This window comes from Balaenoptera borealis, assembly GCF_965194805.1.
Source record: "Balaenoptera borealis genome assembly, chromosome: X".
Lineage (NCBI taxonomy): Eukaryota > Metazoa > Chordata > Mammalia > Artiodactyla > Balaenopteridae > Balaenoptera > Balaenoptera borealis.
In genome coordinates, this window is record NC_138881.1 from 34,317,315 (window position 1) to 34,344,790 (window position 27,476).

General features: G+C 42.9%; 2 protein-coding genes across 3 annotated transcripts in view; both read right to left on the minus strand.

The window, feature by feature from the left end:
• SRPX (sushi repeat containing protein X-linked) overlaps positions 1-1,061 on the minus strand; it is a 105,522-nt gene extending 104,461 nt beyond the window's left edge. Inside the window, exon 1 of one of the 2 annotated variants that reach the window (XM_082378208.1) lies at positions 824-1,061. In XM_082378208.1, the coding sequence (XP_082234334.1) occupies positions 824-914 (91 nt within the window). In that variant the 5' untranslated portion in view covers positions 915-1,061. The remainder of the gene's footprint in view (positions 1-823) is intronic. The other variant, XM_082378207.1, reaches the window with a different exon arrangement.
• Positions 1,062-1,922: 861 nt separating this feature from the next.
• The window catches only part of RPGR (retinitis pigmentosa GTPase regulator), a 99,134-nt gene continuing 73,580 nt past the window's right edge, over positions 1,923-27,476 (minus strand). Inside the window, 1 exon segment of the mRNA XM_082378108.1 lies at positions 1,923-8,892. Coding sequence (XP_082234234.1) covers positions 8,863-8,892 — 30 coding nt within the window. The 3' untranslated portion in view covers positions 1,923-8,862.

Sequence of the window (27,476 nt, forward strand, 5' to 3'; positions counted from 1 at the left end):
CCTTCCGGGGCGACAGGGGTGCATCCATGTTACCCAGCTCCCCCGAAGCTCTTTGCTATCTTAAGACTCTCCGATGAGGGAGTCAGCTGGAGCTTTTTAAAGGGCATCTCCAAAGCAGGTTTTGTCCACACCAGAAGAGTCCTAATAAGTACCAGGGTCTCCTTAGATGCTACAGACCACGCCCCCCAGCAACAAGAAGCCACACCCCCTGTCTAGCAGAGCCCGCGTGTGTAGTCCTCTTTCCCTGGGGCTAACCAAGCGCCTGCCACATGTCACCGCTCTCAGCTGGCACCTCTCTCCCAGAGGTGCAGACTTTCTCGGAATCCCCAGCAGGGGGGGTTGGGGGATGCGGGAGAGGCTCCGCCCGGGCCTTCCACGAGAGTCTTTCTACTGTGGCTCGTGCCCTGCAGCTCCAGGGGGTGGCCTGGGGCCTCGAGTGGGAGGGGGTAGGGGCTCCTTCCTGGACAAGCTGCCAGCCACCTGGTCCCCGGCCGCAGGCAACTGTGTGAGAGGCAAAACTCCGGCGGGGTGAGAAAGTAACCCGCGGCCAAACTTCTCCTGGTCGCCTCCAGCGCCAACGAGGGTTTGATTGGTCCCCCTGGAACCCCAGGCGCAGAGGGTCCTCCGGCTCACGGCGCTCGGCGACGGGATGACAGTCGGCTCTCCCCTCCTGGTGCCCGGACGCGAGCCCCGCTCCGCGTCCCCCGCTCCCCCGGGCGGCGAAAGACGAAGTCCGCGCAAACAAAGGGCGCCCCCGCACCACCCTCCGGACCGAGCCGAGGGTCCTGGCGCCCAGCTGGGGAGGCTGGCCCGCCGACCCTACCTGGGAAGCCGCGGCTCGGCGGGACTCGTAGCAGCAGCGGAAGCAGCGGCAGCAGCGGCAGCAGCGCGGGCCGGAGTGCGGGGCTCCCCATGGCGCGCCGGGCGCTGCGCTCGGCTCGGCTGCGCGGCGCGCTTCTCGGGGGCGGGAGGAGACCAAGCGGACCGAGGGGCTGCGCGCGGCCGGCGGAGGCCAAGCTGGAAAACTCCTCCTCTCGCCTGTCTCCCTCCCTCCCTCCCTCCAGCCCGCCCGGGGCCTGCCCTCCTTCCTCCGCCTCCCCGGAGCGCTGGCGCGGCTGGGGCCCCGACCCACCCCCCTCCTTTTGTGCCAGCGCTTCTTCTGGAAGCGGGGCTGACACTCCCGCACCCCCTCTGGGGGCCTGAGCGCGCCAGGGGCGTGCCCTAGCAAACCGGATTATCCTAAAATATCTTTTTGTTCCCCAATTGCGCGCCCTTTCACCACGAATACACACACTGGTGGCCCAAACACCTCCCAGATCCGGGGCCCCTACCACAATGTCATCTGTGCAGAAAGCTGCGTGAGTCGCACGGAAAGAGAAGGGATAACCGAGGGGGTCCAAGAATGGCCCACCGCGGCAGGTTATTATCGCCAAGTTCGCGGGTTTGACCCTTCGGACCACGCCCCAAGTTCGGCGTCATTATGCCCATACTATCCAAGAAGAAACGACGCTTAGAAACTTGCCCAGGTTCATGGTTACGGGCAGAGCGGGGATTTGAACTTAGGTGTGTGGTTCTGCCGGCGCCAACGTCCTTGCTACGGCTTTTTGGTTTCTCTTTTGCAAGGGAATGAATCAAGAGTTCGTGCCGGCTGCACTGCAGTTTGGGGTGGGGCTTGAGGTACTCTTTCTAGGGTCGGCTGATGAGCGAGCACAAGGCCCAGAAAGTTCCCCGTCTCACCCACAGCCTCGGGAATCCAGCTGTTGTAGTTTCCTGCAACCAGATTTCCCCATTTCCTGGATTGTTCGCAATCACCCCTAGGACACCACGATCAGCCTGGAGCCTCCACCCTGTGGCCTGGCGTCAGGATAGGGTTTCTAGGTGCCTGTAGGACGGATCTGGTTTCTTCTTCGAGGCTTTATCAATTTTTTTTTGGTAAACCCCTAAGGCAGGACCTCGCCCCTTTCCTGACCGAAGGAGATCTTAGCTAAGGCAGATTCCAACTAGGGCTGCTGCGTTCGGTCGTGTAGTATGGGCACTGCACGAAGGCCCCGGAGGAAGGGGCAAGTGGGTGCCAAAATCCAGCTGCCTCTGGGGTCACAAGAAGCCTGTGCCTTGGCAGAGGCCACGTTCATTGTGGAAGGGCAGCTTTCTCCTCGCCTCAGCAGTCTGGTCTGTTAGCTAGGCTAAGGGCCCTGGGAACATCCATCCAGAGGTTTTCGATTTTTTAAAAAAATCTAGATGGTGTGCCCTTTTCCCAGTTCTCACAAAAACCTCTGCCTTGAACTTCCATCTTATCCTCTCCAGTGCCTGGGGAGCTTCTCTCCATCTCCTGCGGGTTTCTCCATTACTGCTACCTCTTCAAGGAGCCAACAACCCCTCAATAACCCTCTACTCACAGGACAATGAGGGAGGTCAGGCTCTTCTGTGGCCTCCATCACACCAGACTCTCCAGGGAGTGGTTCTCAATCCTGTGCACACACAAGAGTAACCTGGGGGAGCCTTAGAGAAATACCCTATCTGGACTCGACCCCAGACCAATGAAACTAGAATCTTTAGGGATGTGGCCTGGCATTTGAACAGATGGATAGTTTTGTGCCCCCATGCTCAGTGGTGCAGGTTTTAGAACGGGATAAATTCTAGGCCAGTGTTTCTCAACCCAGGCACTGTTGACATTTGGGGCTGGATTCTTGGTTGGGGAGGGTGGCTGCTCTGTGCGCTGAAGGATGTTTAGCTGCATTCCTGGCCTCTATGCCCCAGACAGCAAGTAGCAAGCCCTCGTTTTTCTCAGTTGTAACAACCAAAACATGTCTCCAGAAGCTGCCAGATGTCCTCTGGCAGAAAAATTGGCCCCAGTCGAGAACTACTGCCGTAGGCCCACGAGTAAAGGTTAATGGACACCCCAAATTCTAGGTCCAGGTTAGTCTGTCCAGTGGCCTTCCTTTCCTATATCACCTCTGAAGCAAGCTTTGCTCATAAAACGCAGCACACATTCTATTATTGGGCTGACAAGGAACACCTGGCTCTCTCCTAGCCCCTGAATCTGGCTGAATTACAAGCAACACCACATTCGATGTTAGGAGTTGCTTTCTTTGCTACTTTAGAGCAAATTCCAATCAAATTTATAATAATAATTATAATAATAGTTACAATAACTATTATTTTTATTTATTATAATAATTATTATTACCAGGCCTCTCTGGTAGAAGGGATGGGGGCAGAGGGAAGCTTAGGAGAAGAGATTATCCATCCATCCCACAATATCTTGGTAGACAATAGGATGGTTAAGTAGATTCACAATCTATCAAACGACTGAACCCAGAAGATGGGGTAATGAGTGGATGGAAACAGGAAGAGAAGCCACTCAGGGAGGACCACAGAGCTCTGATCTCTTCCTGTCCTGCTGGTCCTAACTACTAATGAATTGGGAAAAGATGCTGTTGGCATGAGACACAAAGATAGGCAAGAAATAGGTTCCAAGCATCTCTATAGGCAGGAATGCTATATTGACTCTGAACATTAAAAGGTAATAAGGATAAATATGATGCCCTACATTAGATCTCAAAATCCAACCACACAGATGCAGAGTACGGGAAACGTGGCTTCTCAGCAGTACCTACCATACTTAGCTGCCTACAGGCTACGACAGACTTCCCAGGCACCTCAGGGCGCTACTGACAGTGCCTGTTCTGTCCTCTGAAGCATTCCGAGTGCTGGGCAAAGCGCCCAAGGTGAGGAGAAGGGAACACAGCCCTCAAGGTCTGGCGGGGGTGTGGGGGGAGGGGGCAGGTATCTTTCCACCGTGTACAGTGTGGAGGAGGCTGGATTAAACAGCACAGCCTTTACCTCTGACTCAGAGCAGAATGACCCACAGTGGAGAAGGAAGGAAAAGGAGTCCCAGGATTCCCCGCCCCTCTACTATATTCCTGGAACTTGTAGACTCCGAGAAGCCATTGAAGGAGAACCTGGCAGCCCCCTACCTACTGCAGGCGAGAGATTTCCCGAGCACGTCAGTCAAGGTCCTTCCCTCCATGTGCCTCTACCATCTTCCCACACCTCTTCATCCCCCCACCCTCGCAAACCAGTTCTTCTCTTCCCACATCCTTCCAGAGTAAAGGACCTGAAGTTTAAGGGGAACATTGGTGGCTCACTGTACCTTGGGAAATGGTTGGCAGTAGAATAAAAGTTGAGGAGACACTCAGGAGTGATGCGACCTAAGACAGTGCTTCTCAAACTATCTGTGGCGAAGGACTGTTTTTCAAAAATTCTCAGTCCGAGCCTGGGATTAGCAGATGCAAACTATTATATATAGGATGGAGAAACAACAAGGTCCTACTGTATAGCACAAGGAACTATATTCCATATCCTGTGATAAGCCATAATGGAAAAGAATATGAAAAAGAATGTATATATATATATACGTATAACTGAATCACTTTGCTGTACAGCTGAAATTAACACAACGTTGTAAATCAGCTATACTTCAATAAAATAAAAAAATTTTTTAAAATTCCCAATCCATTTTTGATCAAGCCTTTTCTAAAATCAATAAACATGACTCACTAGAAAAATAAAATGGGAACAAGTCAGAGAGCAGCACGGGTCTAGGGACCGCACTTTGAGTTACACAGTTATAGTGGATTTAGTCTTTTCCATCCTGTACTTATACAAACTACAGACCACACTAAACTCTCCAGGTTTCCGAGAACTCAAGACTCAAAGGACAAGGAGATCTGACCTCAGTCTATTGGAATCATGCTAAATGAATGCCAGAAGGGTAGGGTGAATTGGGCTGGTACTTTTGCTCTCTGGTATCTGTTAAAAATCTAGATCCGAGAGGGTTAAGGTAAGAGTGCTCAAGGTCAAGATCAAAAAAAGCTAATGGCAGTCCAAGAATAGTATCTGTTTACAATCCCCTGGCTTAAAGAGATTTCTTCCCTTTCTAGAATAAATATTCAGAATGAAACAACACAAGCTCTAAGGGATGAAAAAATTCTGCAGCATTAAGGGAAAGGGAATACTTTGACTCTAAAGATTCAAAGGAAAAACACCTTGTTTGTGAAAATAATCAGCTACAGAAAAGGGAAAGCAGTTTTAGAAGATATCTCTTTGGTGTATTCAGTAAAAGATTCAAGAAGAATGCTTTTATAAAGTAGCAATAGGGGGTCATACAGAGAATTGAGAAATATAAGAATGCAGAGATTCAAAAATGAAATTAATGCCTTTCAGTTTCAGTGGCCAGGCTTGGAAGTTATCATTCCTGTCCTGACAACAAGATAAAGCTGGGCAAACAGAAAAATCCATGACTTTTCTCAGACTCAACAATGAACTGAGTTTTCAGGGCAAATCACCACCCATCACTATCTGGAAAGACAGGCATATCCAGACAGTCACAGCTGAGATCTGCTTACCTAGCAGAAGACGTGCGGGAGCCATACATTGGTAGGAACACTGAAATGGCAATTTAGAAAAATTGCTGAGGGCTGAGTGCGGATTAATAGGAGAGTGAGAAACTCCTGGGGGCTGAAGTCATAGCAGAGACTCCCACACTGCTGTAGGCTTTAACTCCAAGAACCCTACCAGGTTTTCATGGTGAAGGTCCAAGAAAGCCCCCTCCTGCTCTGGCAGGGAGAGGGGAAGAGTAATCCTTCTGAAATATGCTCAGAGACTTCTCCAGAGAAAAGGGCTACTCGACTTTACCAGAGCCTTATCTCACCTCTGAGAAGGGCTTGGTGATGAATTTCCAGAAAAACATCATTTGAGGAACTGCTCATATGGTTTTGGAGGGATCTGCCAACCACAGATACTCCAAATCTCGGTCATAGGTGTGGTTCCATGAATCAGGCTGAGTCAGTAGAACTTGAGCCCCAGGCCACTGTAATTAGAGGGGTAAGTACAGGTCTCAGGCTGGCCAATCAGAGGCTCGCTCAGAGACTTTTTTTTTTTAAATACAGCAGGTTCACTTAGAGACCTTTAAAACAAAGCCCGGTTGAAGGAATTCCTCTTATTTTCCTCTTTGGTTAGACATTGTATGAATGTGACCTAAGAAATGCTAGTTTTGAGTGGGGCTCAGAACAAGAGAAGACCCTGTCATATGTCTGGGCCACTTTGTAAGCTGCTCTGTCACTTGGGCCATGTGACCCAGGAGATCTACTGGTGCTCCATATGTCAGTGGCCAATAGAGATGCAGTTTGATGTCTTTGGCAAGCCCCTCTAGGTGAAGCAAGATCCGACCCTTAAAACTTTGCAGCAAATCCCTGCCATCCTTGGTGGATAACTACGACCCTTTTCAGAATCAACTTTTGGCTTTTTGCTACTGGGCCTTCATAGAGATGAAATGCTTAACCGTGGACCACCAAGTTACCGTGTAGCCTGAGCCACTCATCTTGAACTAGTGTTGTCCAACTAGCCAAGCCATACAGTTGGGTATTCATAGCAGCACTCCACCATCAAATGGAAGTGATACATATGTAATCAGGCTCGTGCAGGCCTGGAAGGCATAAGTAAGTTGCATTAGGAAGTAGCCCCTACTTCTGCTACATCACCTTCTGTGTTCCAGCCCCCATCTCTGGCCTGATGGAGCGTTCCCAATGGCCAGTTGACCGAGGAAGAAAAACCTCAGATAGTTCTGCCTGGCATGTAGGTACTGCCTTAAAGTGGAGAGTGGCAGCATTCCCGCCCTAACTCTCTCACAGCCCTGAAGAACAGCAGTGTGGGGGAATCCTCCCAGTAGGCAGGATTGTGAGTAGTCTACCTGGTTACTTGAATAGACATATTGGATATGGATTTTCCTTCTCTGTCCACATGCTTCTGCCCAAATTCTCATCTGTGGTCTTATGGAATACCTTACCCACCATCATGGTATTTCACACAGCACTGCTTCCAATCAAGGAACTCACTTTGTAGCAAATGAAGTGAGGCAATGGGCCCAGACTCATGGAATTCACTGGTCTTACCACATTCCCTATCATCCTGAAGCAGCTTGATTGAAGTGGAGAGGCCTTTTGAAGACATAGTTAACGCACAGCTAAGTGGCAACACCTTGCAGGGCTGGGCAAGGTCGTCCTGGATGCTGTATATGCTTTGAGTTGCCATCCAATACATGATGCTGTTGATCCCATAGCCAATCTTCATAGATCCCTGAGCATAGCCGTGGAAATGGGAGCGGCACCGTTCGCTATTACCTCTAGTGATTTATTAGCAAAATGTTATTTCCTATCCCTGTGATACGTAGGCTCTGCTGGTCTAGAGGTCTGAGTTCCAAAGACAGGAATGCTTCCACCAAGTCACCCAACAATGATTCTACTGAAATGGGAGTTAAGATTGCTGCCCAGACACTCTGGGTGCCTTGTGCCACTGAATGAACAGGCAGAGAAGGAGGTTACTGTCTGACTAGGGTGATGAATCCTGAGAGGTGATTATCAGGGAGAAATTGTGTTGCTACTGCCACACGATGGGTACCCCCATTTCCTGCTTTTCTTGAAAGCAGGAAATCCTTAAGAGTCCCTCTTAATACTCCCATGTCCTATGATAAACGTCAACAGAAAATTACAACAACCCAATTCAGGCAGGGCTGCTAATATCCCAGAGCCCTCAAGAATGAAAGTTTGCGACACTTCACCAAAGAACCATGACCAGCAGCTGAGGTGCTTGTTGACAGCAAAAACGAATACAAAATGGTAGACTATGGGAAGGCAGTTATAAATATCAGCTGTGACCATCTGACCCTCGCAGAGACAGACTGCAATAGTTATAAATATTTCTTCCTAATTTTAATACAGATATGTTTGTATATATATATTAACTAGATATTTTTGCTTTCTTTCTTTTCTCATCTCCTTATCATCTAATGTGAGATATATTAATAATATATTAATAATATTTTATATCTCAAAGATATCAAAGGAAAAGAATGAACATCACCCAAGGACAAAAAAAGGACCTTTGTATTCTCTTCTGGGGAAAGGGTTAGCATTGTTTGGTTGTATGTGGAATAGTTGTATAATGCTAGGCAGAAGGCGGACTTTGGCATTGTCTTGATTCAGATATTAAGTATACTTTAAGGAGATGTGTATGGATGCCAAGTTGACTAGGGGTGGATTTTAATGGCTTCGTGATGCGTCAACGTGGCTAGGCTGAGCTACATTTCCCAGAATTCACTCTCTTGTTTCCAGTTAGGGGAGATTCTCGGGAGATTTGGAGGCTGGAAGAGAAGCAGTGGCTATTTTGTAGCTCACATATGTTGCCGATTTGCTGACTTACCTCGTTGGTGTGAAGCAGCAGCTGGGCTTGCAACTGCTCTACCCTCCCCTGGTCCTCCTTCGGCTTCTTCAACTCCTAGGCCAGGTGTACGTGTTTTGCTGTGTGATGAAGAGCCCCACTTCCGCTGGAGGTCCTCATGGCCAAGGTCAGAGGCAATAAGAACATGAGTTCCAGTTCTTCCTCATGGGGCTCTAGCTTGTGCTTGTTGGTTCTAACCTACCTTTGATCTCCCCCCCTCCACGTTACATCCTCCTTCCCTACTGCCTGCTCCTTGAACTTCAAGCTCCAGCATTAGACTCAGAGACAACAGCCATAGAGAGACTGCTTAGTAAGCGTCCACAACTGCATAAGAGCGATTCCCTGTAACAAATTCATATTGGACTTACGCAATTTATATCTGCTTCTCTGGTTGAACTCAGACTGATACAGGTGAGGAGCAAGTGTGGGGTGAAAATAAGTTTAGTTTAGAACATGTGAAGATTGCAGTATGGGGGGAACCAACAATGTGGGGACTGTCTAGTGCTAAGATAATTTGAAATTCAGTAGGAGAGAGGAGGAGAGGGGTATAGATTTGAAATGCCTGCATGGAGGTGAAAGCGGAAGTCACTGTAGTAGATGAGATCCTTGAGGACACTGGAGAAAAAGGAAGAAAAGGAAAAAGAGGCTTGTAGAATACAAGTCAAACAGGGAAGAGTGAAGGAAGCCATAGCAAACATCAGCTTCTAGATCTTGACAAGGGACATCTGAGTCCCAAGGGGGAAAAGGCCTCTTTTTTTTTTTTTTTGCCAGATAAAACTTGTAGAAATTCTGTACAAGGGAACATGACCCAGTTCTAGAGGCTGACAGAAAATGGAACCCAGTGAGGAAACGTCAGTTAGATCCTGTAGTTAAATCTCAATCCTGTTAGGACTGAGTCTCACAACTTCAAAGCCCTCACCTTGGGTCATAACTCGGTTTGTGGCAGCGTAAGAGAGGAGCAGAGGAGGGGGCCAGAGCACTTCTGAAGCAGGAATACTTTAATGTGGCAACAGGAAACAATCGATTGGTATTCCAGAGGCTATGCATTTGAAAAGGAGTGTAACTCGTGTGAGACTGGCATGTTTTTGCCAAAAGACTATCCTCAGATATGTACCTGCATCCAACTGTGATGATATCGACTGCCCGAAGAAGACCCCAGTCCTTGGCCCAGTGGGGTCTGCTCAAGGCCCTGTGGAGATAGTTCGGGCCCTTTCACCCTTTATTCCGAACACGATTCTAGGGCTGCCAACTTTGAAGATTGTGCAACTGACCCCTGCAGAAGGTTGCATCCATCCAACCGTCTCCCCACTCTCCCCTTAATCCTTGCTGATTCTGTTGATGTTGGCACATCCCCGGGGCCTCTGCCTTTTAGAATGCTGATTCATCCAGAAAGCATCTGCTGGAGGTAACAGCCTTGTCACATGTTTCAAGTCACAGAAGGATGTGTTGGAGGAGAGGAAAAGCTTTCATTTACTCTCTTGTAATCAACCCAGACGTCAGCATCACAGCAAGGATTTGGGCTGGAAAATTAGTCCCGGAGGCTAAAGAAGGGCTTCCAGCTGCAAGAGGAACAGCTAACATACATCCCCTGTATGTGTGTGCACAGTGTAAGCTGCCTCTCCCTTTGGCTGTACCCATGCCCTTTCTCCTGTTCCTAAAGACCTTTCTTGGATCTCGAGAGTTTCTGGCTCATTGTGAGGTCTTCAGGGAGGCTGGAGCACATGCAGAAACCCTGCTGTTGGCCAGAGGTGTGAGGGCTCCAGCCAAGTACAAAAACAAGTCAAGTTTAGAAACAATGAGTTAATAGTCCTTCGTGGGTTGCATCGTGCTATTAGTGATAACTAATCAAAGGCTTCATTTAGTCAAATCCTGTTGGACTTTTTTGTTCCATCTGCCTTTCAAGGATCAGCCTTTCTCTGACCCTGGTAAATAGCCAAAGAAAAGCTGACGCAAGGAAAAGTTACAAGACTTGCACAAAGGTCCACAAGAGTTTAACACACCCAAAGCAAATAAAGATTCTGAGCTATCAGCATTGGGATTCTACAGTAATATTTTTCAAGTGGCTGCTTGAAGCTTTCCCGCATTGCTCTGGTCCTTCTCTCCCTCTGCCAGAGTGGATCCAATTTCTGTTTGTCTGGAACATATAAGATATAGGTACTTTCCCCACTTGCCTCATGCTCCGTTCTTTTTAAAAGGAGGATGTATGATCTGGTACAATGAAACCCAATGTTGGTATATCTTATTCTCAAATGGATGCTATTGCGTGATGGTCATATTATATAGTTTCCTCCAACTCTTTCTTTCCCCATTCAAAAAAGTTGCCTGAACTCTCTGCTTCCATCAACCTACTCCAATCTGGGTCTGCGCACATTGGTCCTCTGAAATAACTCTTGCTGTCATGACCTGCGTGTTGTTTGCATAAGTGGACATGTTTTAGTCCTCATTTCTATACACTTCTCAGAAGCATTCAATACTAATGGCCACTTATCGCTTCAAGTAACTTGAACAATCTTTAGCTTCCAGGACACCACACTATCATACCTCCAACATCTCTGGATGCTTCTTAGTGTTTCTGGCCACCCACCAGTCTCGGGGCAACCATTAAATGTTGAATTCCATGGAATCTCTATACTCTATCCCTAGGTGATCTCATCCACACTCAGAGCTTTAATTACCAGCTAAACATTAAGAACTCACAAATATGTACCTTTAGACTCTCCTATGGGTGCCTGACCTTACTATATAACTTCTTTTGATTGTTCAAATGCACCTCCAACTCCACACATACTGAATAGATTCAGAACCTCTAACCTGCAAATCTCGTTGTCCTCCAGCATTCTCTGTGTCCGTGACTGGCACCACTATTCATCCTTGACTCCTTCCTTCCCCTCCAGCCAACCCTTCCCCAAGTCCTGTATTTTCCTCCTTATGATGCTTGAATCCAGCCATGTTGCCCTGTCTTCATTGCCACCCACTTGGCCCATGCTCCATCCCATCACTTCTCAACTGGACCCCTATCAATGACTTCCTAAGTGGTCCCTTGCATTCACTCCTGTACCTCCTGCAACCTCAATATCCTCTCCATTTGCTGCAGTCAGACCAAACCATCATTCACAGGCTTAAAACCCTTTGCTGGATTACCGGTACATGTACACGAGAGAACAAGATTCTGAGCGTAACATACAAAGCTCTGTTTCATCTGGACCCTGTCTATGCTCATCCAGCCTCAACTCTCAAGACCCTTACCTCACTCTTAGTACTGCCGTCACCCTGATTTTCTTTCAGTCTGTGCTCTGTTCCTTTCTGTCTCAGGGTCTTTGCACATACTCTTTCTTCCGCTTACTTTTTCTACTGCTTATTCTAGGTAACATCTCCTTATTTTCAGATCTTATCTTAAACAACACTTCAGGGAAGCTTTCCCAGACTCCCTAATAGATAAATTTAAGTCTTATGAGCTGTGTATTTTCCAAGATGGCTGCTCTTGGAAGTCAGCAGCCGTGCTGCGCAAAAGCCACATGGAGGGGTCGTGTGTACGTGAACCACCTCAGAGCCCAGCTGAGATCCCAGTCAAGAGCGAGTATCAACTGCCAGACATGGGAGTGAGGAAGCCTTAAAGATGACTCCAACCCAAGTCACTGTACCACTGCAATTGCATGAGAGACCCTGGCTGAGAACTGCCCACTGAACCCAGTTAACCCCTAGAACTGTGAGATAAATAATATCTCATTGTTTTAAGCCACTAAATTTTGAGCTGATTCATTACACAGCAGTAGATAACTAAAACATGTGCTTCTTCAAGAAAACAAACAACCCAATCAAAAAACGGGCAGAACAGGTCAGTGCAGAGAACAGAGGGGAGAGTAGAGAGAGATGAAGCTGGAGTGGTCATTTTGGACTAGACCAGGGGTCAGCAAACTATAGCCCACCAGCCAAATCCACCCTGTTTGTTTTTGTAAATAAAGTTTTATTGGAACAAAAAAAAAATGGGCAGAAGATCTAAATAGACATTTCTCCAAAGAAGACATATAGATGGCCAAAAAGCACATGAAAAGATGCTCAACATCACTAATTATCTAATTATCTAATTATCACTAATTAGAGAAATGCAAATCACAATGAGATATCACGTCACACCAGTCAGAATGGCCATCATCAAAAAGTCTGCAAACAATAAATGCTGGAGAGGGTGCAGAGAAAAGGGAACCTTCCTATACTGTTGGTGGGAATGTAAATTGGTACAACCACTATGGAGAACAGTATGAAGGTTCTTTAAAAAACTAAAAACAGAGCTACCATATGACCCAGCAATCCTACTCCTGGGCAAATATCTGGAGAAAACTATAATTCGAAAAGATACATGCACCCCAATGTTCACTGCAGCACTATTTACAATAGCCAAGACATGGAAGCAACCTAAATGTCCATTGACTAAAGAATGGATAAAGAAGATGTGGTACATATATACAATGGAATATTACTCAGCCATAAAAAAGAATGAAATAATGTCATTTGCAGCAACATGGATGGACCTAGAGTTTATCATACTAAGTGAAGTTAAGTCAGCAATATCATATGATATCACTCATATGTGGAATTTAATTTAAAAAAATGAAATGATACAAATGAACTTATTTACAAAACAGAAACAGACTTATAGATATTGAAAACAAACTTATGGTTACCAAAGGGGAAAGGTGGGGGTGGGAGGTGATAAATCAGGAGCTTGGGATTAACATACACACACTACTATATATAAGATAGATAATCAACAAGGACCTACTGTACAGCACAGAGAACTCTACTCAATATTCTGTGATAAACTATATGAGGAGAGAATCTAAAAACAGAATGAATATATGTATATGTATAACTGAATCACTTTGCTGTACACCTGAAACTAACACATTGTAAATCAACTATACCCCAATAAAAGTTTTTAAAATAAAAAACTTTAAAAAATAAGATGTGATTCATAGCATATACCTATTTGTGTACCTATTTGTGTAAATTGTTTGAATTCATCATAGTATTTATCTGTATAAATCACTCAACTAATATCTGTATTCCCTGACAGACTATGACTTCTTTAACACAAGTTGGGACAGTGTCTGATTTCATCGTTGTATTTGTAGCACTAACAAATAGCACACAGTAGGTACTAAAAAACACTTTTAAATTAATAAATGAATGACTTCCTATTGTTTGTACAAGGTTTAATAACTTTCCCACATGAGAGCTTAAATGAACAATTCAATACTTCTAATTGTGTAATCTCTTAATGCTTATTTGAGGTGACATATCTCACTATAGAATTAATTGCTCAAAGTATGATGAATGATGATTCAACACCCATTCATCAAATATTTGACTATGTGCAAAGGCACTTTAGAAATACCAAGAGTTACACCACGGGGTTTCTGCACTGCAGTTGCTCATACATGAAATGCTTCAAGAATTTACCAGAGACTATTGGCATTCAAGGATTCCACATTCTTTGTGTTTATTTTTGTGAGAAATTACTGAGGCATTTATTTGAATCTCCAAAGTTCTGATGCTCTGCTGGTAAGTAATGGGTCTTGACTCTCCAGCATCAAGGTCTTGACAGAATTTTGTTTTCTATCTGGTAATGTTCTTGAAGTGATTGAACCTCTGTGTCTCTGTGGCAGTAAATTATAGTGTGGTCACATCTAGGAATCACTCGACTCTACTGAAATGTGATCAGAAAAAAAGCTAGGAATGCATATAGAAATATCTGTATTTGACATTTTAGTGGTTTAGAAAGCCTTTGTGAATTCTGAGTGTCTGCTGAGTGACCCTATGGGTGGTGTGGTCAATGAGAGGTCACAGTAGACTGGAGGGGTCAGGAAAGCCATTATAGAGGTGAGGCTTAAGGTAGATTTTGAAGAAGAGAGATCAATGTAACCAGAAACACAGAAGTGGGTCTGTGCATTGCAACAAGCCAGGAGCAGAACGGTCAGGTAGGACAGGGGTCCCCAACCCCCAGGCCATGGACTGGTAGTGGTCCGTGGCCTGTTAGGAACTGGGCTGCACAGTAGGAGGTGAGCAGCGGGCAAGTGAGCGAAGCTTCATCTGTATTTACAGCCGCTCCCCATTGCTCGCATTACCACCTGAGCTCCGCCTCCTGTCAGATCAGTGGCGGCATTAGATTCTCACAGGAGCGCAAACCCTACTGGGAATTGTGCACGCGAGGGATCCAGGTTGCACGCTTCTTATGAGAATCTGATGCCTGATGATCTGACGTGGAGCTGAGGCGGTGATGCTAGCGCTGGGGAGCGGCTGCAAATACAGATTATCATTAGCGGAGAGGTTTGACTGCACAGAGACCATAATATATCAATTGCTTGCAGACTCATATCAAAACCCTATCAGTGAGTGGCAAGTGAAAACAAGCTCAGGGCTCCCACTGATTCTGCATTATGGTGAGTTGTATAATTATTTCATTATATATTACAACGTAATAATAATAGAAATAAAGTGCACAATAAGTGTAATGCACTTGAATCATCCTGAAACCATCCCACCAACCCCTGGTCTGTGGAAAAATTGTCTTCCACGAAACAGGTCCCTGGTGCCAAAAAGGTTGGGGACTGCTGATGTAGGGGGACAGTGGGAGAGGCAGCTGGAAAGGAAAACTGAAGCCAAGTTATGCAGGTTCTTGAAGGGCAGCTAAAAGCTACGCACTTGATTCTAGAACCTACAGGTGAGTGATTCTCAAGGAATATGCAATATGGCCTCTTAGGGTTGTCAAAAACACCTGCTTCTGGAGAGCCTGATTTGCACCACCCGCCAGGGTTGCCCTTCTTTTCCTTTCCTTCTTTTCCAGGATCCCTTCTGTAGTGAAACAGTAAATAACAAGCCCCTGTGGTTGACGGGCATGTGTTGTTTCTCTGGGTAGGTTGAAGCAAGAAAAAATAAAAGATTGAAAGTATCTATAATATGATCTGTAGATACACATTTAGGGTTTTTTAAAAGCATGAAAGTGATAGAAATAAAGCAGTCTCTGAGGAAGAGGACTATAGCAGAGGGCACCATGAGTAAGAAGGAAAGTGTAGAGGCAGAAGTTGATGCCTCAGACACTGTTGGCTGCCAACCCAACATCCATCCTTTGCATCTTCACTGCTGGTAGAGCCCCAGCTTTGTTCATTTCTCATTCACGCTCCACAAGAATTAGGGGAGTTTGATCCCTTCCCCTGCTCAAGAGGCAAATCCTATTTGGTTTAAGCCAATCATGACAGTCCTGTTCTCCCTACCAGGAATCTGTTTAAGGGAGTGCATAAGACACAGCAGCACATTGAGATTTGAGGGGATACCTGAGAAAGACTTATTCACTTCTTGTTGCAGATCAAATTCCCTAAAAAGCAGACTCTGACATGGCAATGAACATACAGAAGGGTCATGAAGGAGTATACCTGGGATCAACACCTGTGAGATGAAAGAGAAGGCAGCAAGATGTGGCAGAGGGAGAAGTTGGGCTATGATGTAACCGCAGTGAAGGTCTCAGTCAACCCAACAAGGGACTTTGAAGATGGTCTTGCAGAGTTGTTCTGAGTCGGACTGAGGAGGCTGGGCCCTTATATGTTTGTGACAAACAGTCACTGGATATGCGCTGCTCCCAGGAAGGGAACACGAACTTGGGAAGACAGTTATAGTCAGCAAAGAGCATTTCCGAACGGGCTGACAGCTGCAGTTTCTCTGAAGGAAACACCCTCAGCAGCTGGGAAAATAAGTCCCTTTAAGCCTGAAGAGGGAGACTTCCCTGGCAATCCAGTGGTTAAGACTCTGCGCTTCCACTGCAGGGGACATGGGTTCGATCCCTGCTCAGGGAACTAAGATCCCACATGTAGCGCGGTGCGGCCAAAAAAAAAAAGCCTGAAGAGGGATATAGGCAGTACCTCACAGCATCCACTCTACTCCTAAAACAATTATACAGACAAGAGAAGTCCCTCTTTTCCACTGATGTTGTTATGTATGGATGTGACGCCTGGAATGTATCACCCATTTCACAACCAGCTTGAGACTGGAGCAAACACACACGGAGAAGGCGGAAATGAAGAAAACTACAAGAGAAACAGGACCAGAGCCCAGACCTCCGGTACCTGTAGCCTATCTGGATTTCTGGACTGCTTGATATCAGTGGTAAGACATGTCCTTACTGTTTGTAACAGTTGAGTTAGGGTTTTCTCTTACTTGCATCCCAAGCAGCCTAGCCAAGGAGTGGTAGTTCAGGCAACAGATAATAAGGTTTGGAAAAACACAAAAAGAATGGGAAAGAAGGGATAGGTAGAAGAAACATGACAAAGAAAGCACCAGTAAAACCGAGGTCCTGGCAGCATAAGGGATATGATGGTGACTTCTTTTTTCATAGTTGTCACAACTTTGTTTTTGGGATGGTCAAATAAATTAGATGGTACCAATATTCTGGCAAATATTTAAAGTGATTAATATGGTAGATATGCGTTTTGTGATAGCCCAACACCCTTTCCAAATGGTACCCCAATTTCTTTCTGGGGACCTACCACTCCCTATTATAAAAAATTTGGTAGTATGAGAAATCCAAATAGCTCCCCCTCCAATTGTGGACACCCATGGAGTTTCAAGAGGTCACGTTCATCTGATTCTTCCTTATTTCCCCAATACAGAGTAAGGTATGTATCTTTTCTTGGTCATTTGGACCTTGAATCTAGAACAAGTGAAAGAAAAATGACAAAACGGTTGGAGTTTTTTTTTCTTTTTTCTTTAACCCAATAGCAGTGCCCTGACTGTTCCTATAGTGCCTGTTTCCTGTGCACCCTGCCCCCACTCAAAGCTGGCCTCCTTTTGCTTGTTTCCAAATTGTTTTCTTCTGCCTTCCCGCCCATATTGTGCACTCCTGAAAGCTTACTCACTTCCCACCAATATCCAGTCTCTCTCTTTAACAACAGAACTCCCATAACAAGGTCCTACTGTATAGCACACGGAATTATATTCAATATCCTGTGATCAACCATAATGGAAAAGAATATTTTAAAAAAAAGAATGGAGATATATATATATATACACACATACACACAGCAGAAATTAATAAAACATTGTAAATTGACTATACTTCAATTTAAAAAAAAAGCTGAAAAAACCCCCCAGAATTCCCAAGCTTTACCTAGGCACTTGGATTCCCAGCTCAGGATGACATTTCATCCTTGTTTGCAATTTGGTGTGGTCATGAGGCTGAGTATTGGTCATTGGAGCGAAGCAGAAGTAATGTATGCTATTTCCAACTTGTTCCCCTACAAGGGAAGGTTCACGTGCTCTCCTGAGCCTTTCCCTTTAATCTTGGCTGGGAGATGATGCAAACTGGACCCAAGCTATCTTGAACCATGAAATAAATGGAAGCCCTATATTGACGATGGCAGAGCAGCTTTACTAGCCTTGGACTGCACATTTCTGGACTGTGATCTGAGAGAGAAACGTATACCCTGAATAAGCCACTGAATAGTAGTTCTCTGTTGCAGCATCTTGACATGTGCCCTGTGTGATATAACTTCCAATAAGTTCTTAATTTACGATCAAATATATTTATCTGGCACACCAAAGAAACTAGTGTTAAGAATATGAAAGTTTTAAAAAAATTCAAGCTTTTGTGGGGTTTTGTATCCTAAATATTGGTACACATGAAATATTTAAACAGTTCGGCAGCCAAGAGAAGCTTCTGCAGACACTGGAATATTTATAGTGTAAGACAGGACGAGTCATGGCATTTGTGTTTCCATAAGGCCAAGGAACCATTTTCATCTTGGATCCAATCTAGAAATTATTTTTCCTGCCAAAGCCTAACTTGGATAAAATCCTCTCCTCACCAATGTGGACCAGAAGCCATAGGAGGAGAAAACTGAGTTTCCACTGAAGAGAACAGAGCCACAGCACAGAGAATGTGATCTTATTTCCAGAGTCGTACGATAAAAGCAATGTGTTTTTTGCAGTGTTGAAGGGGACAAACCTGCCTAGTAACATAGTTGCTACATCTCACAACCTTAAAGTAAACTTTGAACAATTACTCAAAGTAGACTTAATTTTCTATAAAATTTCCAAAGACCCTATGGCACAGATATTTACTGACCACTAAATATTTATGTGCTCCCCTACATTTCCCAGCCTTCTTACACTTAGGCAGAACCATGCCGCTGGTTCTGGCTATAAGTGTGATGCATCATTCCTAGGCTTTAGCATTTAAGAGTCAATATGTGTAGTCAAAAACCTCCCTACAAAGAAAATTCCAGGCCCTGTTGACTTCACTGGTGAACTTTACCTAACATTTAAGGAAGAAATAATACCAATTCTCATAAACTCTTAGAGAAACTTGAAGAGGAGGAACACGTCCCAACTCATTCTATGAGGCCAACATTACACTGATAGCAAAACCAAAGATATTACCAAAAAACAAAAAACACCAAAAAAACTACAGATCAATTTCCCTCATGAACATGATGTAAAAATTCTTTAGCAAATTGAATCAAACAATATATAACATAAAAAGTATAATGCATCATGAAAAGAGTTTAGCAGAGGAATACAAATGTTTTAACATTCAAAATTCAATCACTATATTTCACCACATTAACAGACCATAAAAAAACTAGATGATAATCTCAATACATGCAGAAAAAGTATTTGACAAAATTCAACATCCATTCCTGGTAAAAATTTTCAGCAAACTGAAACTAGAAGGAAACTTCTTCAACCCAATAAAGAGCATTTATTTACAAAAGAACTGCAGCTGATATCATACTTTATGGTGAATGACTGAATGTTTTTCCCTTAAGATCATGACGTCCACTCTTGCCACTCCTATTCATTATTGTACTGGACGTTCTAGCCAGTGCAATCAGGCAAGAAAAAGAAAACAAAGGTATTCAGATTGGGAAGAAAAAGTAAAACTGTCTATTCAAAGATGAAATGATTGTCTATGTAGAAAATCCAGCGGAATCTTCAAAAAAACAATTAGAACTGATAAGTGAGTTCCCTATACTGTAAATTATATAAACAATTGGAAGTTGAAATTTAAATATAGTACCATTTGTAATAGCATTAAAATATGAAATATTTAGGTATAAATCTGACAAAAGCTTGTAAGATCTGAATACCCAAAACAATAGAATATTGTTAAGTGAAATTAAAGTTCATGGATCAGAAGGCTCAATATTGTTAAAATGTCAATTCTCCCCAAACTGTTCTATACATTAAACTCAGTTCAATTCAAATCACAATCTCAGTAGGCTTCTTAAACAGAAATTAACAGACTGATTTTAAAATGAATATAAAAATGAAAGGGCCTAGAAGAAAAGAAAAACTTGGAGGAATAACACTCCTTGACTTGAAGATTTATTAAAAAGCTACATTAATGAAGACAGTGGTGTTGGCATAGAGGTAGACAAATGGATCAATGAAACAGAATAGAAAGTCCAGAAATAGGTCCACACATATAAGGACAATTGATTTCTGATAAAGGTGCAAAAGCAATGCAGCACAGAAAGGATAGTCTTTTCCTTTAGTGCTGTAACAATTAAACATTCATATCTCAATAAATAAAAAACTTTGATCCATACCTCACACTAAAGACAAACATTAATTCAAAAAGGATAACAGTCCTGAATACAAAACAAAACTATAAAATATCTAGAAGAAAACATAGGAGAAAATCTTAGTGACCTTGGGGTAGGCAAAGATTTCTTAGATATGACATCAAAAGCACAATCCATAAAAAAATAATGTTAAATGGACTTCATCAAAATTAAAAACATCTGCTCTTTAAAAGGTAGTGTTAGGAAAATTAAAAGACAAGCCACAGATGGAGAGAAAATATTTGCAAATCACATATCCATAAAGAACTCTCAAAACTCCATAATAAGAAAATAAACAACCTCACAAATTTGGAAAAGATAATCCAAAGTAGATATATGGATGGCAAATAAGTACAGAAAACATGCTCAACATCATTAGGGAAACTCAAATTAAAACCATAATGAGAACACTATATACCTTTTAGAATGGCTACAGTTGAAACAGCTTACCATATGTACCAAGTGTTGGCTAACCCACTTTGTTGATTCACACTGGATTTGTAACCTGAGCTCAAAACAAACCTTTGTTAAGCCATTGGCTTTGAAGTTAGTTCGTCATCATAGGATAAATTGGTTTCTCCATCAGGGTTCAATTAGGAAAGCAGAACCACTGTAAGCCACATGGAATTTGAAATTTATCATAAGGATTAGACCTTAGGCAATTGTGGGAACTGGTGAGAAACTGTATGAAAAACTTGTCTCTGCTTATGGTGACGAGCCTGAAGTCACTGTAGGTAGCAGGGCTAGCTGTCAGCAAGAAAAGCTGAATGTGAAGTGGGAGAGAGAAAGGACAAACTGGAACTCACAAAGTGGAAACCATCTATCATTACCATCTCCAGCTTCAGTGATGTGGGTGACCTGCAGAAATTGGCATCTTTTGTTATGCAGCTGCATATGCAAGTGGCCCAGAACTTGAAGTTGAAGGTCAGGCAGGAGCTGAAGAACCTGCGGGCCCAGCTGCTATCCGGTGCTAACAAGGTAAGCCAGCATACCAGTGGCAATGTGTGCACTCTGCAGTATTGCCTGGTACCTTACACTGACCTTCAGAGAATAATTACTACTGAATCTTTACTTCTACAATCTCTTGTGGCCAACCAGAAACCAGAACCACACAAGGAAGGCAATTCTGAGAAACACAGTTCCGGGGTTAGCTAAGCTGACACAGTACAAAGCCAATAAATGTAGCCTAACTCAACACAGACCCCAGCGGATATGGCAACGTGACACCGAGAAGAGGACTTATCAACAGAACTTGAGTAACACAACAAAGTAAAACAAGGCAGGATCAAAATGAAGAGCATTTTATTAGCTACACCTGGCTAAGGATATTCATCATTTCTTCAGAGAGAAAAAAGGAAATTAATGTGGAAGTGAAATAATTACTATACACAATTTAAAGTGTCGTGATTAAGAACATGGGTTTTGTAAAGTTAGAAATTCATTTACAAGCTGTGTGTTGTTCTTTTTTTAAGTATCTCTTTTATTTTATTTTTATTATTTTTTAAAAATTTTATTATTTATTTATTTTTGCCTGTGCTGGGTCTTCATTGCTGCACGCGGGCTTTCTCTAGTTGTGGCGAGGGGGGCTACTCTTTGTTGCGGTGTGTGGGCTTCTCATTGTGGTGGCTTCTCTTGTTGCGGAGCACGGGCTCTAGGCACGCGGGCTTCAGTAGTTGTGGCACGCGGGCTCAGTAGTTGTGGCTCGTGGGCTCTAGAGTGCAGGCTCAGTAGTTGTGGTGCACGGGCTTAGTTGCTCCACGGCATGTGGGATCTTCCCGGACCAGGACTTGAACCCGTGTCCCCTGCATTGGCAGGCGGATTCCTAACCACTGCGCCACTAGGGAAGCCCAAGCTGTGTGTTCTGATGCAAGTTCATTATCTTCTCTGTGACTCACTTCTACATTTGAAAATTAGGATAATAACTCTTCTTATAGGCTTGTTGTGAAGATTAAATGACTTAATAAAGAGAAAGCACTTAGAACAGTGTGTGGTGTATCAATGCTTATTAAATGTTATTGTTATAATTATTGTATATAATCATGCTTTAACTTTGTAATGAAATATATACATTTATGATTCTCACTGTCTTCATGAAGTTCTCAATGAAATGCTTCCTCCATGTGTTATGGAAGGTAGATACTTGGAATGGGAGTCTCTGCCTGACAGCTGTAGGCAAGATTCTGGTGTCCAGAATGGAGAAAACCAACTGTGCAGTTCTCTCTTGCTGAATGCTTCCCATTCAAGAAAGTGTCTGTTATATTATATACCTCATTAACATGAATTATTATCACTTCTATGTATTTATATATCTCATCAACAGAGGAGTTCTGATATAGGAAAATGATATATTCATTCCATGAATAATCAGTGAGAAGGCAAAAACTGTCCACTTTAAAAAAAACTCTTCTAAAATCTTCCCTGTGTGTTCAGTGAAGACTTCTCAGGTAAAGTCAAAGTAACAATCAAGTACAACTGCAGTTTACCAGACTCAATTCTGGACCTGGGATGATTTTCACTAGAATGTGTGTACTTTTGTGTGTGTGTGTGTGTGTGTGTGTGTGTGTGTGTGTGTGTGTGTGTGTGTGTGAGGCTGTTACCAAATCAGAGTTTATATTTAGTAGATTTTCACAGCCAATTTGGTTGATTTTATTTTGCTATTTTAAAACAGTCAGTACCTTTTGGGAGGAAGGCCTGGGGAGGCATGATTATGCAAGACCAAACTGGTTAAGAAAGTTTATATAAAACCTTCTCCTTTTTGTAACCTAGATGTGACTGAGCCTTTCCAATTTCTGTTAGCCCAAAGAAGTCTCTAACGCTATATAAAATATCATGGAGTTGCGTCCTAATGAATCTCATGTCTGGGGTCTTTCCAGGGTAGTGAGCAGGGCTCTTCTCTAGTACCTGGTGGTTTGGATGATTCCATGCCACGGTTCACAAAAGGGGCTGACTCTGTCCTCTTGTCTCTAGTGGAGCCCGTAAGGAAAAATATCTCCCCAAGTTCCTGTCTCTTTCTGTCCACACTGTTCAACTTAACCTAGATCAATTGTGGATTTTTTTAAACTGAGGGATCACTGTGGCAAAGACTTGTTTAATAACAGAAGCCTGGTTTTTAGCTAGGCACATTGCTTCCCAGAATAAAGAACTACATGTTCTGCCTCTGAACCCCTTGTTGTGGAAATATGATCAAGTTTTAGCCAATGGGATTTAGCGGAAGTGGTGTAAGCAACTTTGGGAAAAGTTGTTTAAAGGAGCTAACTCAGTTGGGGTTGCTTTTCTTCCATTCTCTTTCCTAGACTACATATGTAATGGCTGGAATTCCAGCATCTACCTTGGGACATGGGGTGACCTTAAGGACAGAAGAAGCCACATGGTGAGAATGGCTGAGCAAAAGTTAAGATGATTCTAGATCCCTGATGATTTTGTGGAGTTGTCATAACAATTGAAGACTGTCTACCTGTGAACTTGTTCTATGCAAGAGAATAAACTGTTGTGTTTTTAGCTACTATATTCAGGTCTCTATTACTAGTACTTAAATGCAAATATAGATACAGTTAGGAAACCTTAGAAGGTTATTTACCTCCTGGCTGAGGTCTTTGCCAGGAATGGTACCCCCGGTGGATCCTCCTTCAGCTCTTAATCTAGCTTTCTCACCTAAGGTTGGTGACAACTGACTAAATTCCAATGGCTATTGAATCCTCTCCTATATGATTGCCTCATTCCTTTCTAATGAGTAATTTAACCCCTGGGTTCCTTCAAGCATTGAGCGGTATCTTTAATTTCAGCTAGCAGACCTGGAGAGAGACCAGTCGTTTGCTCCAGAGCAGTCTCAGTTTTATGAATGAGGATGGTTCTGGATCATCCAATTCTAGTTTAAACACCTCCTCAATGAAAACTGCAAAGTTGATGGCCCATTTAACTATGCCACCCATTGTGTCAGTTTAGGTCCTGTGGAAAGCAGGTGCAAATGTGAATTAGATGTGTAGGATATTTATTGGGGGGGGGGGTAACACCTGTGAGGGATAAAGGGGAGAGGATGAAAACCCACAGATTTGCCAGACAGAAGTGATGGATTTGGTTTGTAACAGAAGGGGGAAACCCTCCCAGCTTTGTTAGTCCAAGGCTGAGGTCCTAGGTTGAGTTTGATTATAGCCAGATATTTAATGGGGAGATCCTGAAACCACTGAACCAGAGAAGTGCTGAGATAAGTCCATACCAACCTCATGGACTGCTAAACTAAAAACATGAGGGAGACTCAAAAGATCCTGGGGAAAAGTGAAAGCCAAGGGAAACATAAGAACTGGCTGCAAGTTTGAATGCATTTCTTAACTATGCACAGTTCAATCAGCAGAGGGTGGAAGCCTTATGAGCACAACTGTTTGAACACAACTTCAGCCAAATTAACTGGCTAACCAACTGAGCTATTCAGACACAGAGGCAACCTTTAGGAAGTTGGGCTAAAATGCAAAACTAATTAAAAATCTGAACAGAGACATCAGCAGCTGGATACTGGGAATGAGGTGGGAGGATGGGGGTTGGAGGTGGGTGAAGACAGATTCTGCAGTTTAAGTTCAGACAAGTAACTAAACATCAAACAAATAAAACAACTATAAAAAAACTTCCAGAATTGGAAGATTGGGATTGACACACATACACTAATATGTATAAAATGGATAACTAGTAAGAACCTGCTGTATAAAAAAATAAATAAAATTCTAAAAAAAAAAAACTTCCAGAAAAATAAAACAATCTTGAGTTATTAGAATATACTATATAAAATATTATCTAAAATGTCCACTTTTAAACCAAAAAGTACTGGACATACAAAGAAACTGAAAAGTGTACCCCAGACTCAGGAAAAATGTGGTCAATAGAAACTGACTCTGAGTGGACCCAGATATTGCATTTAGCCGAGAATGTCTTCAAGGTAGGTGTTATAAATTTGTTCAAGTAATTAAAGGAAACTATGTTTAATGAATTAAAAGAAAATATGTTAATAATGAGTCAATAGAGAATCTCAATAGAGAAATAAAAATCATAAAAAAGGACCAAATGAAAATTCTAGAGTTGAAAAGTACAATAACTGAAATGAAAAATTTAACAAAGCTGTTTAAAATATCAGTTTAGTCAATTTCTTTAAGTTCTATTTTTTGGTAGTTAGAGAGGATAAATTATTAGTCTTTTCCTACTAAAACACAGACAATTTCTAAAAGGCAGAGAAAATTATTTTCCAATGGTGCTTATGTTTCTACTTCCTTTTTTCTCTGGAAACTTTTGAGGTAGTTAATAACAAACTGTTGAAATATTATAACAATTTGCCAACTTCCAATGAGCCTTACACAAATATACGAAGAAATTTTCTGGCAGTGGTTTTTGGGAGGTCAGATTTCTGCCCCAAGATTTAGAGGGTTTTGTAGGCTATTTTATCATTGATAAAATCATTTATATTATTTTCAGAAACTTAAACATGGCAGGTAGTTGCTCAAAGGAAAATGTACTGTGCTTGTATTACAAAACCAAATTCCTTCAGCTTCTTCAGCTATGCTTAAATCCAAATAGTTCAGAGGGAGGGTCCATGTTTCCCTGTGTAATTTGGGTTTCCATTTCTCTTTCAACCTTGGCTACTTCAATCCCTTCAAGGCCTCTTTCTACTGTCTCCTATGGTTTATGAAATGTCGCATTTCTTCCAACTTCTCAATTTTCTCTTTTATGATCATTCCCCTTAGTATTAGATACCAATCCTGAGGAAAGTGTGCTGCTAGGCCTCCTTTTGAGGATTCAAAATCTACAGGATTGGGAATTTTAAGGAACAAGTGACATATAGGCTTGGAAACTAAACACCCATTGCCTAATTGACATTGATTTTATCAGTTTACACATACTTCTTACTCCTTTTCTTATTGCTTCACCCACACACTGTCTGAGCCCTGTGTCTTATATTTCAATTCTTGATGGAAGTAAAGAATTTGCTGGTTTTCTAAATAAAACAATCCTGCTACTAAGAAGTCATAACCCTACAATGGAGTTCTGACACTGACCTCATGCTGAAGACAGAGGTGTGGTCTTTTGGAGTACCTTCTCTTCTGACCCCTGAAAGTACTTACTTTGATGCCTTTGTGGCTGGAGTAATCCCTTTATTAATGATTGTGAAAGATGGCCAAAATACTATCCAATTATGTTACTCTATTCAGCTTTTCAGGAAAGAGGAGGCATAAAAACCCTTGTAAGCCATCTCTCCTTGGAAACAAAACTTGCTTTCAAATCAATGCAAATGCAGTCTGTTACAAACATAGGAAACAGACAAAATGTATTGATTATTTCATTTGTTTAATGTTTAGGCCCTTCTACGAAAATAGGGGATAAATTCCTGTATCAGTAGATCAATGACACTTTCTATTTTTCTGTTTCTCCTTTTTCTACCTCTTCCCACATGTACAAATGCTGCTGCCATCACTACCACACAAGCCAAAGAATCACTTTTCTAGCACTTAAGTGGAGAATGAAGAATGGGATAAGGTTATATTCCATATGTGCATTCTTCTTGGAGCACCTCTGTGATGCTCATCCCACTGACCACATCCAATTTATCATATGTGCTAAGACATATGGTACACATGTTGTGGTTATGGATAATATTTTTATATACTGTAATAATGAATGTGTAATGAGTGAATTTTTCTCAAGTCTATATGACTATCTGTGTGGGAAGTAAGAAGGGAGGAAACACACCTGTGTGGATCTTCACTGAATACTCTGGAGAAGAACAGAGGTGATAAACAAAACCTAGAGGACAAGACCATTCACTAGGGTACAAGGGAAACAATCAGGGATGATGTCAGCAGGTCCTTGTGATCAAAAGCAAGAATAGGGTGGGAGGCCTCCAAAGCCCAAATTAAACTTTTATGTAGGGGCTTACCTGGTGGCGCAGTGGTTGAGAATCTGCCTGCCAATGCAGGGCACATGGGTTCGAGCCCTGGTCTGGGAAGATCCCACATGCCGCGGAGCAACTAGGCCCGTGAGCCACAACTACTAAGCCTGCATGTCTGGAGCCTGTGCTCCGCAACAGGAGAGGCCGCGATAGTGAGAGGCCCGCGCACCGCGATGAAGAGTGGCACCCGCTTGCCACAACTAGAGAAAGCCCTCGCACAGAAACGAAGACCCAACACAGCCAAAAATAAAAAAATAAAAAAATAAATAAAATTAAAAAAAAAAAAAAACTTTTATGTATTTTCCAGTATTCTTAGTAACACACAACTATGCTTTGGAAACTTGGCTTTTTGTGCTGTTGGCAATGTCTTAAAATGAATTTTAAATTATAAAAAGTATAAAGTATTCCATACTCCTTCACTCTTAATTGTGAAAGTACATGGATATGCCCTCCATTGGCACACAGAGTAAGTATATTCAATTGTGTTGAGTCCTTGTTTTCCTAGGCTTACAATTAGCCTACATTTTTCAATTTTCCTTACAGTAAGTTGGGCCCATGCCATTGAATGCCAGTGGAATGTGGGCATAAGTGATATATACAACTTCCAGGCCTGGAGGATGGCAAGACTCCAAGGGAATACTAAAGCCACCAAATGATAA